Source organism: Megalopta genalis, unplaced genomic scaffold, assembly GCF_051020955.1.
Source record: "Megalopta genalis isolate 19385.01 unplaced genomic scaffold, iyMegGena1_principal scaffold0020, whole genome shotgun sequence".
In the NCBI taxonomy this organism is placed as follows: Eukaryota; Metazoa; Arthropoda; class Insecta; order Hymenoptera; family Halictidae; genus Megalopta; species Megalopta genalis.
This window is the reverse complement of record NW_027476090.1, coordinates 3,199,000-3,213,702: the sequence shown is the minus strand read 5'-3', so window position 1 is coordinate 3,213,702 and position 14,703 is coordinate 3,199,000. Positions and strand designations below refer to the sequence as shown.

At 49.3% G+C, this 14,703-nt stretch overlaps 1 protein-coding gene across 1 annotated transcript in view; it reads right to left on the bottom strand.

Annotated features, from left to right (window-relative positions):
• The window catches only part of Ser (protein serrate), a 94,480-nt gene extending 82,652 nt beyond the window's left edge, over positions 1 to 11,828 (bottom strand). Inside the window, exon 1 of the mRNA XM_033482435.2 lies at positions 10,435 to 11,828. Coding sequence (XP_033338326.1) covers positions 10,435 to 10,482 — 48 coding nt within the window. The 5' untranslated portion in view covers positions 10,483 to 11,828. The remainder of the gene's footprint in view (positions 1 to 10,434) is intronic.
• Positions 11,829 to 14,703: the final 2,875 nt, after the last annotated feature.

Sequence of the window (14,703 nt, the reverse complement as noted above, 5' to 3'; positions counted from 1 at the left end):
ATAACAACAACAATAATAATAATAATAATAATAATAATAATAATAATAATAATAGCAAGAACAAAATAATAATAAAATGAAAACAATGGTTATAATGGTGACATTCGCTCATAAGAAGAAAATGTTAAGAACAGGAATCGAACTAAAATCTAGCAGGCCTCCCATGGAATATAATTGCAATATACATCACAAACGTTATTGCTTCTGATAACACTATGAAGTTCACTGTTAAGCTTTATTAAGAATCACTGATAAAAAAGTCGATGTCGTTAATATAAGTGCCAGCCAGAGTGAGAATGTTATTCAAAGGATCGGTATACAAAAATCGCGACACACATCGATGAGGCAGAAAAACCTCGGCAGATTCTCGCGAAATATCGGGGAACATTCAACTTAATCAATTTAGTAACACCGTGGTTGTTTACTTTGTCAAATAATGAACTTTTGTAACTTCTGTAATAAGACGCGTAGTCCCGACGTCGAGATTCGTCCGCGAGGAGCCGAGATCCGCAGCGTGCCGATTGCAATAGAATGTTACGCTGCTTCGATAGTCCAGGAAGAAGCCGCGGCGCGCTGTCACGAAAAGGCTTTTACACAAGTGTTTCGCCGGGCGAGTGATTACAAACATCGAACGCCCCCATTTATCGCGCATTACGCGAAAGATGCCGAACGCGTCCGCGTTCCCTTTCTCCGAACCCATAAAACGATGCTCGGGTTCCTGGGTCGGTTGGTTCGCCACCGTCGGAGGCTGGTGAACCATCATGGCGAAAAGACTGGCTGGCAGGCACGCACCTGTGCGCCATGGTCCATAGGGTAGAAAACGCGGGCCTGTGGAACGCAACACACAACATCGCGCAGCCACGGAACGCAACACGACGCAACACAACAGCAGGGCACATCACACCAGCAGCAGCAACAGCAGCAACAGCAGCAGCAGCAGCAGCAGCAGCATCACCGGCAGACGGCATTATCTGTCTATCTGCGGACCGTCCGCCGAAGCGAGCCTCGGGGCTGATTTTTATAGGAGGTTCGCGTGACCGCTAGCTAAACGCTTCGTTTTAACCCGCCCAACTCTGCAGCCGCTGGGCCTCTGCTCGCCTCTTTCTCTCTTCCTCTTTCTCCCTGTTTTCACCTTCTTCCCGGTATTCCTAGTGGCTATTTTCTCTCTCCCTCTGGCAGAATCGCCATCGCACTCGCGACGTACCATTTCTTCAAGCGATCTCCTTCTGGCGTTCGCGTGGGTCCGAGGACTCGCTTCCTCCTCGTCGGCTCCGTTCGGCTCGGATAGCTCGATCTCGCTCCACTGATTTATTGAGACGTCCATCCCCGGTTTTTCTAATATCCAGGCGAACACCGTCGCATTTGCATTTTCCTTATCCGGTCCGGCGATCGCGGCTCGCAGTTTTCCTGAACGGTACTTCCGCACCTGTGTTACGCCCGTCCCGTCCTTGTACTTCCACCTGTTCCCTCCTCTCGCCGGCTCCCTCGCCCGGGGCGTTTATCATTTCCGTCACGCCAGCGATCGCACCCTCCCCGTCCCCTTTTCGTCCAATTCGCGTCACGCCACCGACGCCGGCGTATGCACGCGCGTATGGAAGATCTCTCTCGCAGGACAGAGCCGACGCGCCGTCTCCAGCCGCTGATAATTGGCCGCGCGGTGATACGAGGCGAAAGAAGAAGAGGAAGAGCAAGAAATCAGCGGACCACGAGGCGGCCAGACAGGGATCGGTTCCCAGGGCAAAAGCGGAAGCGGCTCGCTAATGCGTTAAACGGGTCGTCATCGAACGCCGCGGGGCACACGAGCGTCTTTTTCTCAACCCCGTCTCTAGCCTACCGTCCACACGGTCTACGACGGACTCTGGTACAGCCCGATTAAAAAAAGAATTCAATGCCTCGCGGAGCTTTTCATCCGACCCATTCTGCCGTGGAGTCCTTTTTCAGGGTCTTTGATCTTTGGTCTTTCGACCGGGACTCGGTGGCGAGCCGTTTTTCTAATTCACGATTTTGCTGATCGGAACGTCTCGCCGTTACGTTTTCCCCGACGGAAATTCACTGATCCCGATACTCGGCACGTTTCATTCCCGGATACTTTAATGTATTTTTCGAGAACGAAGATATTAACCCTTGTTCGCCGTTAGCAAGAAACGCGACGAACACAAATCATTAAATACGAAATATCGAAATTGTACTGCCAGTCGAGGAGTTAACAACACTTGCAGACGAAGATTTTCTAAATTATTATTCTGATTAATTATGATTCATTCTCCTCGGGAAACTAGATATTATGAATCGAAGTATTGGATTATTTTCTCTCTTTTGAATACTCAGAAGTTTTTCCTTCTAGCATATAAGTTACAAAAACGAATCGACGCCGAGAGTCTCGCCAGAGTACCATTAGATAAACAATGATTTCATATGTATATAGAACAGAGTGCTCTTTGTCTTTAGGTGACGTTTTTGGTTTCGTCTTTGTGAATAGTCTTCAGTCTCCTGGAGCAATCAGGAGAGTAAAGACGGTCCTTCCTCGTACATCAAATTAATAAACTAAAAGGGATAAGTTTAATTCACTGCGTTTTACTTTTATTTATCTACCCATTTCCAATACGAAGGAACAAATGGACCGTTTATTTTGAAAGTGGTGTAAGTCCTTTTTTAAAAAAAATGAGATATGACGTAATTTATGCTTTATTTAGTGTAAACTTTTTGTTTATAACTAGTTAGTAGTTAATATCTTAAAAAATGCCAATGCTTTGTTCAATTTAAAATTGACCGGTAAAAGAAATTGCGTAACCATTGATTATGAAAGTGGTGTAAGTCCAATTTCCATAGACAGGTGGCGGGGTTAGTGGCCACCGGTGGCTTCACAATTGCTTTATTTGCTATTTATATTGTTTTATTTTCGTGCCAAAAGTTACTATTTTAGGTTACTTATTTTATTTTCCTCCAACAATGGATAATTCCATATTCACATCAGATAGTGATATAGGTAAGAAGAAATAGTAAATCAATGTTATTTTATGACAATTGAAAATAGTTATTTTATTTTATTTTAAATAAATTTACACGGAAATAAGACCCATGAATATAAACAAAAGAATAATCTTAGAATCGGAGGATGAAGATAATTCTACTATGAAAAATAAAATTAATGAAGTGTAAAAAGAGAAGAAGAATTATAGAGATAGAATTTTCATCAGATGAGGATATTGTTACTGAGAAAACTTGGATTCTGTAAAAGAAAATAAAGGAAAATATACGCAACGAATAAACAAAATTAAGCGAAATGCCGGACAAGAGTACTTTACAAAAAAAAAGGAAAATTCATTCCAGCAAAAAAAGAAAGTGATATTTGTTATTTTAAAATTGAAATTAAATGATATTTACAATTGACTAATTATGAAAGTGGTGTAAGTCCATTTGCAGCCTGGAAATTGTATATTATTTTAGTTAAATTCGCCTAAAAGAAATTTATATAATCAAATTACATATTGATAAATTAGTACAAACATTCCCAGACTTTACATAATTAACCTATATTTTTTAATTGTCAGATCTGCTAACATTCAATTTTCTCGAAACGAAAGAAAGTGGACTTGCACCACTTTCAAAATTAACGGTCCAAATAATGGGAACAACGAATGATCCTGATCCTTTATAATGTACACAATTGAATTATTTTAGCGTGTATATATGCGTTATGCGTGCGCGCGTGTTAATTTAATCTCTTTTTGCGAATTGAAAGTTCAATTAAATTTTGTATACAAAACGATTAATAACAGCCTTTATGACCATCGAAAGATAAAAGACTAAAAAAATTAACACACATTTGCACACCTAATATATGTTTACGACTCTTCTGGGATTAGATATATATTATTCTGAAGTTATGGGGTTAATTGTAAGATTGTACATGCTACACGCATGTAATACGTCGTTGGCCAGATAAAATATTAGGAGAAGATGATAGGCTACTGACTGGAAGTAAATCAGCCAGTAATATCTGCAAACAAAATAGTTAGCAGCGCACCGCACGTGTAGTTCGATTTACGCGAAGAGTAAAACAATATCTATATAAACAGCGTGCGGATGAAAGAGGAATAAACGAGCACGCGGAGGAAAACGCAACGTCAATACGTCGTACGTATCCAACGGTATCGTCGTTGCTCCTTCCGGTCGTCGATCATCCTCTTCCTACGCTTATCCATAAAAGACGAGGAAGTGCAATAACGAGAGTCGGTCATAAAATAATCGGTTCGAATGATGTTCAAATAGACCCACCGGGCAATCCGTGCAGGAATTCACCAATTTTATGACGCCGGCCGCGGGCCGCGGGCCGCGTGTCGATTAAAAAGCAATTTCACGGGAATCGCGGAGATCGTTCGATACACCCCGAAGTGGTTCCGCGTTCGCATCGAATCTCCGCGCTGCGATTTTCCGCGGCCCTTCATCCCCCAACCCCCGCTCGTTTCGACGATGGAATTTCTATGCACCGGCACGGCGAGAGCCGGCCGAACGCGAACGTACGGACGGTCCATTAAGCTTGAAATTGCAGGATGCTTCCAGCAATTATCGTAAACCCCCGTTATGGAGGCTCATGCAGGGAGATCGATCTCTCGACGGACGCGAATGCACATGCGAGCCCCGGACCGCGAGGCGAACCAGTCGGCAGAAGGATTCACTCGGGCGGACTTTTATCAGGGACGGGGCCCCGATTATAATTCATCGGCCCCCATCGCCGCGCGTCTTAATTACCCGCCACGAACGTGCTCTCGAGATGGATCGAGCACGGCTTCCGACACGAAAAATACACGAGCAGACCGGGTTCAACGGCGATCGGTCACGCTCAAGTACGATCCCCTTGAGAGACAACAATCGATCCACAGGATTTTCGCGGCGCAGCCCTCGTGGTCGTTCCGCGTGCAGTTTACCCCCTTATTTTATACTTTGCAGAAACGTCTGCCGGACTCGGTTCGTTATGCGTTATTTCAGATGGGGTAAATGAAGGGCGATGGAATCATAATACTCTTTGCGATCATTAACCCTAGAAAGATAACCATATGACAACGTACGTAAAAGATAACCATACGCTTCAGAGGCGCATGCTTTTCTAAGGCGTGAATTTTATACTAACAATGGATATTTATTTAAGTTAATCTAGTCATTTTAAAGGTTTGGCATTATTGTAAAAATAAAATGCATTTATATTATATTTTTTTATATTTTAAGTAATTTTAAACTTAAATCACTAGACCTCTATGAAAAATTAACAAAAATCAACAGTCTTCGCAGGCGCCTCTGCGACGTAGGTTATCTTTCTCGGGTTAACTCTCTATGGGCCGAATTTGTTTCTTAGATATAAAAAAACTGATGCAACGGAAAATCTGTTATTATAAATCTATATATGCTAATTAAAAAAATATGTAGTTATAATTAATTCAATTTGTAACTTTGAAGTAACAACGGCTTACAACATTTCCACTTCTGTGCATAAATGCTTAAGCGTGAAATTCCATAAAACAGTTCGAATATGGCGTTAAACATAGATGTACGTTGCATTTGCCAAACAACTTTTTGTGGTCTTGAATTTTCCTCATCTGACGACGACTCAGTACTCAATTCGTCATCACTGTCAATAATATTTATGCGTCGTCTGGTAAATGCTACTGGATGATCTTCATCGGACTCGGTATCTAATAAAGAATCTTCGATATATTACCGCTAATGCGTCTAATTCTAATTCCTCTTTTATTTTTCTATGATTTTGTATCCATATTTTGGGTATTTGATATATAAATTTGAAAATAGAAGAAAGCACAACTATTATCCCAAATACACTCGAATCTACCACAATATCCCAATGTAACCTGAAAGTTACAAAACTGTATCATATACAAATAGTAGCAAAATGATTATTGAAATGCAAATAAATAAATTGTTATTGATATGCGAACCCAGAGCTATTATATACGCTTTTTTCTTTATTTAGTAAACACCGACAAAAGCACAAATAATCTCGATTGCACAAGATGGCCCCTTTGGTTTCTACCTGCAGACAACTTGCAAGGTATTTATTTTGACATTTCAGCTTGATGGTGCTGCCAACCGTCATCAATATTGTTATTGGTTATTTCAGAGGCATTATATAATCAAGACGTATACATCATCTTGTGAAGAAAACTAAAACTATTTGGTAAAATGTGGATATATTAGCTTGTGACTTGAAAGTTACATGGGCCCATGGAAGGTTAACCTGCGGATCTTTATGCGAAGTAAAAATTGTTGTCTGCATCAATTCAAAACGTTTTCAGTTTCGCTTCATTTGTCCGCTAAAATGCATAAAATCCGCAGTCTAGTGATCATTTTAGAAACGACGGGTTTTGCAATCTCAGCGTCTAACTGATCGAACGTAATGCGGATTTGCAAAAATTTCGTTTGGTCAGCTTTGTCGAGAATAAGCGTAAGAGGATCGTTATAGACTGCGGATTTTAAGCACTTGCGACAAAAATGAATAAGTCGAATACATCGTTGTGAAAGAATCAGACGAATTTAAGGGTACTTACTTTCAACTCGTTAGAATTATTGAAATGGGGAAGGCATTTCCATCTGACTTATGTTTCTTACAATTAACTCGAACAATTTGTATTTCGCATAAAGCTTCGCGGTACGTTAATAACGCGTGAACATTTCTCGACAAGTAATTATCTAGTCGTCACCGCGTAAGAATGTAATACCAAAAGCTTCGTTTTCTCTTATATTTGTATCATTGTTAAATAAAGGTGTCATACAAAAGAGTACACCGCGTCAACGTAACATCGACCAGCTTAAGAAGAATATTTTTACTCCGAGAAGAGTATTTAGAAACATGCGCAAGTAAAACTGATCAGCAAGAGAGTGAGAGAGAGAGAGAGAGAGAGAGAGAGAGAGAGCTGGGCGCAATTATTGTCTACTAGCTCGAAGCTCCATTTAAGGGCAAATTGAAGATCACAAAGTCACAGGTTCAAGGTTACAGTTCGGAGGAGGACCCATATGTCTTGGCAGCGTAGGGGTTAGAGCCAGGTTTAGGCCGAAGCGTTCCAAAGTGACAGAAGTTTCAGCGGCCGAAGCACCACGGGTTCTCGGAATACTTTCGGTCAAGTTTTTTCGGCCGCCGACCACCGCGCGTTATAACGGTAATTCCGCTCGGGCTGTAATTGAAAGAGAGCAGCAGCGACGCTTAATTGCGCTAGGTCGAAATCATCGAGGGAGCGACGGACGTTGCAGCAGCCCTCTTCCCGCACGGCGCTTCTTCGAAAGTCATTTGTAGCGAGAACCACCGGACCTCCCTCCCGCTCCTCCGCCCATAACTCTCGACCATGGCGGCAGCTTTTCGCTTCTAAGCTCCAATTATTCTAGCACGGGGTTGCTTAAATCGAAGATCGTCCCTCGGAAGGTTGTTTCGAGGTTTCCGACTGACATGGAGGCTGTGTTTATCCGTCAACGAGATTACGCTCCGAAGATACGGTGTTCTTAAGTCGGCGGTCTGCTGCGAACGATTTCATCGCGAAAATAAATTGGACGACTAGGTTCCGTGAAATGCTCGAGCCGGGGATGCGCCAGTCTGTTCCATAAAATATTCCCCGGTGTTTGTTCCAATTTGATAGCTCGACGCCGCGTTTCAGAATGAAAATTCAAGGCTCGCTTGGAATCGTCTTCCATGAATTCGACTAGTCGGAGAGAATGATTAGATACGAAACTACCAGACGAAACACACGCGGAGACTCGAGAATTTCATGCGGGCAATGACGCGAGTAACACAAATTGCAATTTTCACGGGGACAGTTGATGTATTCGAGACATCAATCGGACGGTTAATACCGAGAATGTTGTAGAGAGATTGAAGAAATCTGTGACACAGAAACGACTAGGCACACGGGAGGAAAGCTTTCCGCAAATGTCAAACGATTAATAAACAAGACAACTTATTAGATACGCGGGACAAGGAACGTCGCCGATTAACGGAAAAGAGAAATGAATTCGGCAACAACTTCTGCAACAAACCGAATCCTCGACGACTCGATAGAGAATACTGCCGCAGGCGAGCCGATCGATTCCCGTATCGGAGCCGAAAAATCAGCGTTATTCTTCCGGCGATCAGATAAATCCGGATTCGTCTCGGCGCGAAGACACCCATCCGTTCGAGCGTCTCCATTGCCGCGTGTCCCGGGCGCGCACACTTCCTGAACAAACACAACGCGTCCACGAGAGCGTGTAATAACCGCAGGAAGATACAAATAAGACCGTCCCATTACACCGATGCAACGTGTTATACATTTTTCGACGGTGTATCGGGGCGGTCGCGGCCGCGGCGCGGACAATGGAGATACGTGGCCGGGGCCGCGCACAATACGCGGCGTACACCGGCGAGAGCCGGATGATAAGTGTGGGTGACGAGGCAACATCGGCGGAAAAAAAGGCCCGTAGTTACACCGTAAGTATGTATCTCCTTGATGAGAACAAGGAGGAAAGGACGCGGCGCGCCGCCCTCCTATCCTTGTGCAAGCGACGAAAGACGCCGGAGAAACGGGGAGAAGAGGAAACACGCGAAACCGTCGTGGGACACCGGCGTGTATCGCAATCTCTCGGTTGTACACAGTCGAGGAGCAAATGCGACGCAGCTGGAAGTTCAAGCCGCTCTTCAAGGTGTTTACTTCGGCTGTCGCGTAATTCACGTCGGAATCGTCCGGCGAAAAAGGTATACGACGATCGAGGCGCGTCGCTCGCGTGTTCGACGTTATCGCGTGGATCTGCCTCGAAATCGAAACACCGAAGACCCTGTACGGGACCAATTAAAACAACTGTCGCGTGGGATTCTACCTTCGCGGCGCGCTTCTTTTCGCCGTAACGAGGGCTAAAACGTTGGTCGGATTTTTGCTTGCGCGTAATTCGTGAAAATTGCGGAACGACCGATTAAGATAGCATCGAGTTGAAGGCTCGCGAGCACCGGGACATGCGCCGGCCGAGCATCTTCAAGCATTCATCAAATTAGTGTCTAAGATAAGTTAATAAACCGGCATCGAATGATTCATCGCTGCCCGCCGCTACTTATCTAATCGCTCCACTTTGCGACAGTTTGCGCTTCGTTCGTCCCGATGTATGTAATCGGTATGTTAGATTTTTCCGCGGCCAGGATCGATGTACGTCTGACAGGAACGTTTGCGGCCCGGGTAATTACGGTTTATCGCGGCCCACGACGTTATCATTAAGCATCGGCGAGTAATTGCTCTGTCTCCGGCGCGACCGCGTCACGTCTAACTGGACTTTTGCCCGGGTAATTTGCTCGATCGTAGACGACGGTAGGATGTTATTACGCGTGCACACCTTCGCGTTGTTGCGTGGGCCTCGGGTGTGCATGAGAAACACCGAGCGCCGGCCGCTTCTTCCGCCCTATCGGTATTTATCGCGATCCTCTCGAACCTGATCCGATGCGCTTTCTACGTTCTAAATAACTTCCAGCCGTACAGCTTCCACATTTTATGCTAATTCGATCGGCGGACGTTTCGATTCCTCACCTACTTCTCTCCCCATCCTGTTTCGAATCGCTATCTTCGTAACGCGTAAGAAGCAATGGAAGTTCCCAAGTGTGCGAGTTTCCGAGCGTGCGCTCGCTTTTGAAATTGGGTTAAGTACGACGGACGATTCGCGACGAAGAACACGCGTTAATCGGTTTCGCAACAATTTGTCCGTCTCGTTGCAGCCCAAGATATCGAACGGTGGCCAAGATTTTCATCGATGTTCGATGTCCATGATTCGTTCGAACGAATTCTACGTAGCAATTGTCAGAGCAACAGGACGAGAAAATCGTGCATCCGCTTCTTGATTACGATAGCCTAATCGAAATCTTCGGATCCAAAGATTTGGTCCCTTCTTTCTTCGAGACCGCCTAGTTTGGGCAAGAGATCGGATTCCTCCGTGCCGCATTCGTGCTTCCGCTTCGGCCGCCGTGCCGCACGGCGCGCACCGGTGCCCGTCGACCCTTTAAATTACGACCGAAGAACTATATTTTCCGGCCGAACCATTCGTCCGAGAGCAACCGAGCATAGGAGGTTTCTTGTTGCCCGCGAGAATAGGAACAAATGGAAAGAAAGAACTAAACGAGACTCGGATTACTGAAAAATTTGACGACGTAAATCGGACAACTTCTGAAACCTGTCCTCGATTCTACAGATCCAAGGACAGTATTAGCGTGGTTCTGGCAATGGATAGCCTCTTCTGCGAAGAATTTCCGGCATTATCAACTCGCGTGCACCGAAATTGCGAACACGAGTCCGATGGCGTGTAGAGCGGTGCCCGGTCCGACTCTCTCATTAGCCTCGTGACAGCGTACATGCCCGTATGAGTCGAATACGGAAGAGCGACTCGGTTGTCGCGAATAGGGCAGATAAAGCGTACACGTACCTGTATGAGGTGGGCAAGGAACAGGACGTAGGCGGCGGCCGCCCTCATGTCTTCCCTCGAGGAATCCCTCGACTACCGCATCACCATTCCCCGTGGGTCACCTGCGGTCTTCCCCAGCCACTCCAGCCAATGATTTATCAACGTCGTAGATCTGTGTACCGCTTGGTATTCCTCAATCGATCGTTGCAACACTCGTCACACTCGTATCCACGATCTCGATCGGCCAGATCCGCCCGCCGCGATCGGCACACTACACTTCTCCGACGCTGCTTCCGGTCCACGCACACACCGTATACGATCCACTTGGTCTCACGGTTCTCCACTTCGTGCGACTCGGTCAGCCGCGGTTCTCGAACCTCCCGACGACACTGTTTTACACACTGGTTTTCAACACTCCGCGCTCGGCCCCTGACGAGCGCCACACGGTCTCGTTCGAATTGTCCACGGTTAGTCGCCGCGGGTCGCCTCGCCTCGCGGTCTCGCTTTTCGAACGAAGAAGACGGGGACCGGCAGTAGCCGAGAATACAGCTCCGAGATGTTTACGCGCCGCGGCTACGCGACAGGTACCTTTCCCTCGCGCTCGATCGCGCGATATCTCGCCGCGGATCCTCTTCGTGCTCCCCCTTTCTCCCGATCGTTTCACTTCGGATCTCGGCAATTAAATGCGCCGAGGTGCGCCGCGGTTGTTTACCGCGTCCCCTCTGCTTCGAGATCCTCTAACCCACTTCGCGGGCTCTAGCTAGCACGTGGTCAAGCAATAGCTTCCACGGCAAACGCTCGAGCCACGGGTTCCACGGAGGGGTCGAAGATCAGAGTCTGTAAACTCTCGACAGTTCACTGGAAGGGTGGTTAGATCCTTTCGACGAAACAACACAAGCACAACCGTCGGGCGCAACCCCTGAAATCCAACTAGTCCCGGACGCGGTTGATCGTGGACAATTAATCCAGCGAGTGACCGTCGAGCCACGACCAACCACTTGCGCGTGGCGAGCACTGCTCAGTGCGAAATCTCGCCGAGGGCGAGAGCGTGGTATCCGCCTCTGTCTCGAATCCACCCCTGTCACATGCGCAGCACAAACGGTCGCGATAAACACGCGTTGCTAAACTGTCCGGCTTCGGGTCCCGGTGTGTCAGCGTGTCTCCTCCTCGGGGAACAGGTGTGTGGAGACGAGCACGCGCGCGCAGGGCCCGCGTAGGTACGCGCGCCTTTCCGCCGTTGGTGCCGTGTGTGCGTGGTGTACGCGTGCGTGTACGGTCGCGTAAACACGTTGGTACAGTCGGGTGCGTGTGCGTATGTGTGTTCTCGTGTGTGTTGCGCACGCTGGAGCACGGAAACACAGCACCTCCGCGGGGTACACGAGTCGGTCGCTCCGGGGATACTGAGTCGGAGCCGCAGGCCGGCCTGCGGGCCTCCCCCTCCCCCTTGCTCGACCGCACTCTCGTTCGCTCTCTCTCCCTACCCCGTGGTCTTCTTTGCTCTCTAGCCGCTCGCTCCCCCTTCCTCGCTCTCTCTCTCTTTTTCTCACTCTTTCTCTCTCCCCCTCTCTCTCTCTCTCTCTCTCTTTTTCTGGCTCTCTCGCTCGCCAGATCGCGAAGCCCCTACCCCCGAGAGCCTCCCTTCCCGCCGTGCTTCCCCACCTTCTCCTCCGGGAGCATCAACGACTCCCACCATCAACGGGGAACACTCTTCGCCTCGACCCATGGATCCGTTCTCCTCATCGTTGCCTCTTTATACACGTTTACTTGGCCTCTCTCGTATGTCCAGCGTGCCTCTTGCTCTCCCATTCGTTCGCGCGTCTGTGTCCACGCGCACACACCGCCGCGAGAGACGGCCAAGGGGGCACACACCGGGGGCCCCGTGTGTGCCCGCGCGCGTTTCTCGTTGCAACGCCGGTGTACGATTGTGTAAAGGGGAATTGCCGGTAATGATGTGTTGGTGCACGAGGAGAGATTGTCTCCTTCTCTGTTTCACCCGAGCGCCACCACCGATGTTCGCCTTTCTAGAAGGCATTACACGATGGTACACTTGTGCCCCGCTCGGCCCGTGGATGCTGGGCCCTCGATGCTCCCTGGGTACCCGCGAGACCGCCTGTATATCTTACGATCGGTTTCATCGCGTTGTGTATTCTCACCTCGGCTCGGGCCTCTGGCTCCGATCGAGTCGTTTGCACGACACCGGGGCCAGCAACGGACCCCCACGGCACGGAGAGGCAAACGAGGGGTCGGGGGAGGAGGGAGAGACATTGATACGGATTTCGTGGATCGGTGGACAACGGGTTCCCATGGCGGTGTTACGTGCGCGGAAACGATCCTCTCGGAGGGCCATCGAGAGATCGAGCGTTCCCGGGGAAGCGTCCAATTTTCGTTGCCGGTGATCCGAGTCACGTAAATTCGAGTTATTAAATGTACGGTTACATCGACGATAATAATACGCGACCCGGAAACCGGTAGGGGGAAAAAAGGACACAGGCGGGATGCGCGCACGGCGAATCCCGTGGGAGAGAGGTTCTCGGTAGGGACCAGAGGGGGATCGAGACGAAATTATGTATATTCCGGAAGAATGATTTCGGACGATGAATAATGGATAAGTCCTGTCGCGTGTCCACCGTCATTAACCGGCTATCGGGGCACGGTAATCAGCTCTCGCGAGAAATGCCATCGGCGCGGATCGTCATTGAATTTCTGCCCCCGTATACGACGTTCCACGTAATTCGCGTGTCGAGTTATCGCGTGAACCGAAGGGACGGCCGGTTAAACGGCGATAAATTATCGCCGGTGACCGGGACCCCCGAGTCCACCGGACTCGATTCTAGTCGCGTTCTCGTAGAGAGAGAGGTCATTCCGCGAATTGGACGCGCGCGGCGATCGGTAAGCAAGCCTGCGGGCATCCTCGCCGACGCGGCGCGCCTCGCGTCCCTCGGTATCCTCTTAGATCTCAAGGTCAACCGAGCACCGATTTCCGCGACCGGCCGAGCGAACGCTGGGACGCGCGCGCCCGCGTTACAGCCGATCAAATTCGTTTTAGCTGAGCCGGCTGTGTCCCGCAATCACCCACGGCCGATTGCAGACATCTATCTCTGCCCGGGCAAAAACGAGCGGCCATTTAACGAACCCCGCGGCGATCGAAATTAAATTTTCCCGATCCTCCCGGCAGCCCTGATCATCCACTCGTTACAACACCGAGGTCAGCCTCCCCTGAAAGAACCTGTACCGAGACGATACGCTGCGCTGCGGCGCGGCGTCTGAGAGTCGTCGCCGCGCCGCGCCGCGCCGTTCACGTTCTCTCTCTCTCTCTCTCTCTGTTCTCTGTTGAGCGGATCCGCGAGTATCGTACCCTAACGTTGCCCGTGTGGTAGCGTGGCGGTATGGTGCACTGTGGTCCACGGGACGGATGGACGCAGGGACGGACGGACAGCAGTAGTGGGATACTGCGCGGTGGATGCTGCTGCCTGGTCCATCTTTCTCGTTCCCTCGTCGTCTCCCCCGTGAGGCTCGCCGGGGTCCGAGTTCTGCTCGTCTCTTTCTACCATGGCTGGTCATCCTTCATCTTTTTCCGTCCGACTACCGCAGCCCGGTCGGCGTGTCCCGCTCCATCTCTCCTACTGTCTCCGTCTTCCACGGGGACTGGCTTACTACTCGAGGGGCCAGAGTTAGCCGGCGGGCATCATGGTGGCTACACCGCTGGCTGGCTGGCTGGCTGGCTTCTCGCGTCTCTCGAAGGCTCGCAAGAGAGTGTGCCCCCCGAGGGTCAAGGAACTCCCTCGGGAACAGGTTCACCTCCTCCTCTCCCTCCATCACGGTGCCCCTCCACCTCGCTTCCACCTTGAGCCGCCCTATGCCCCCTCCGGTTCGTACCTTAGGGTTTTACTTATTTTCTCTTATTACCGCTGCTGAGCATGTGGCCACGCTTAACGCGCTCGCGAGTGCTGGCCCCGCGCACACGCTGGCGGATCCACGGATCCACGTGCATGTACGTACACGCACCCACCAGGTACGCGTTGGTCCACCACGGAGGCCCGTCAGTCTCCCTCGGCCCCTCCGGGCCTTCCTCCGCCCGTTCCGTCCTCCTCCTCGGGCTGTTTTCTCTCCTCTTAGGAGTCCTTAGGTACTCCAATATGTGAGCACATTATTACAAGCGCAACAGAGGCTCTCCCCCAGTCGAGGGGAGAGTTCCGCGGCCAGGGCCCCCGGACCCCGGACCTGCGGGCCCGCGGAAGGGGCTGAAGCCGAAGCGAAACGCACACGCGCTTCTGGGCGGACGGAGAAAGC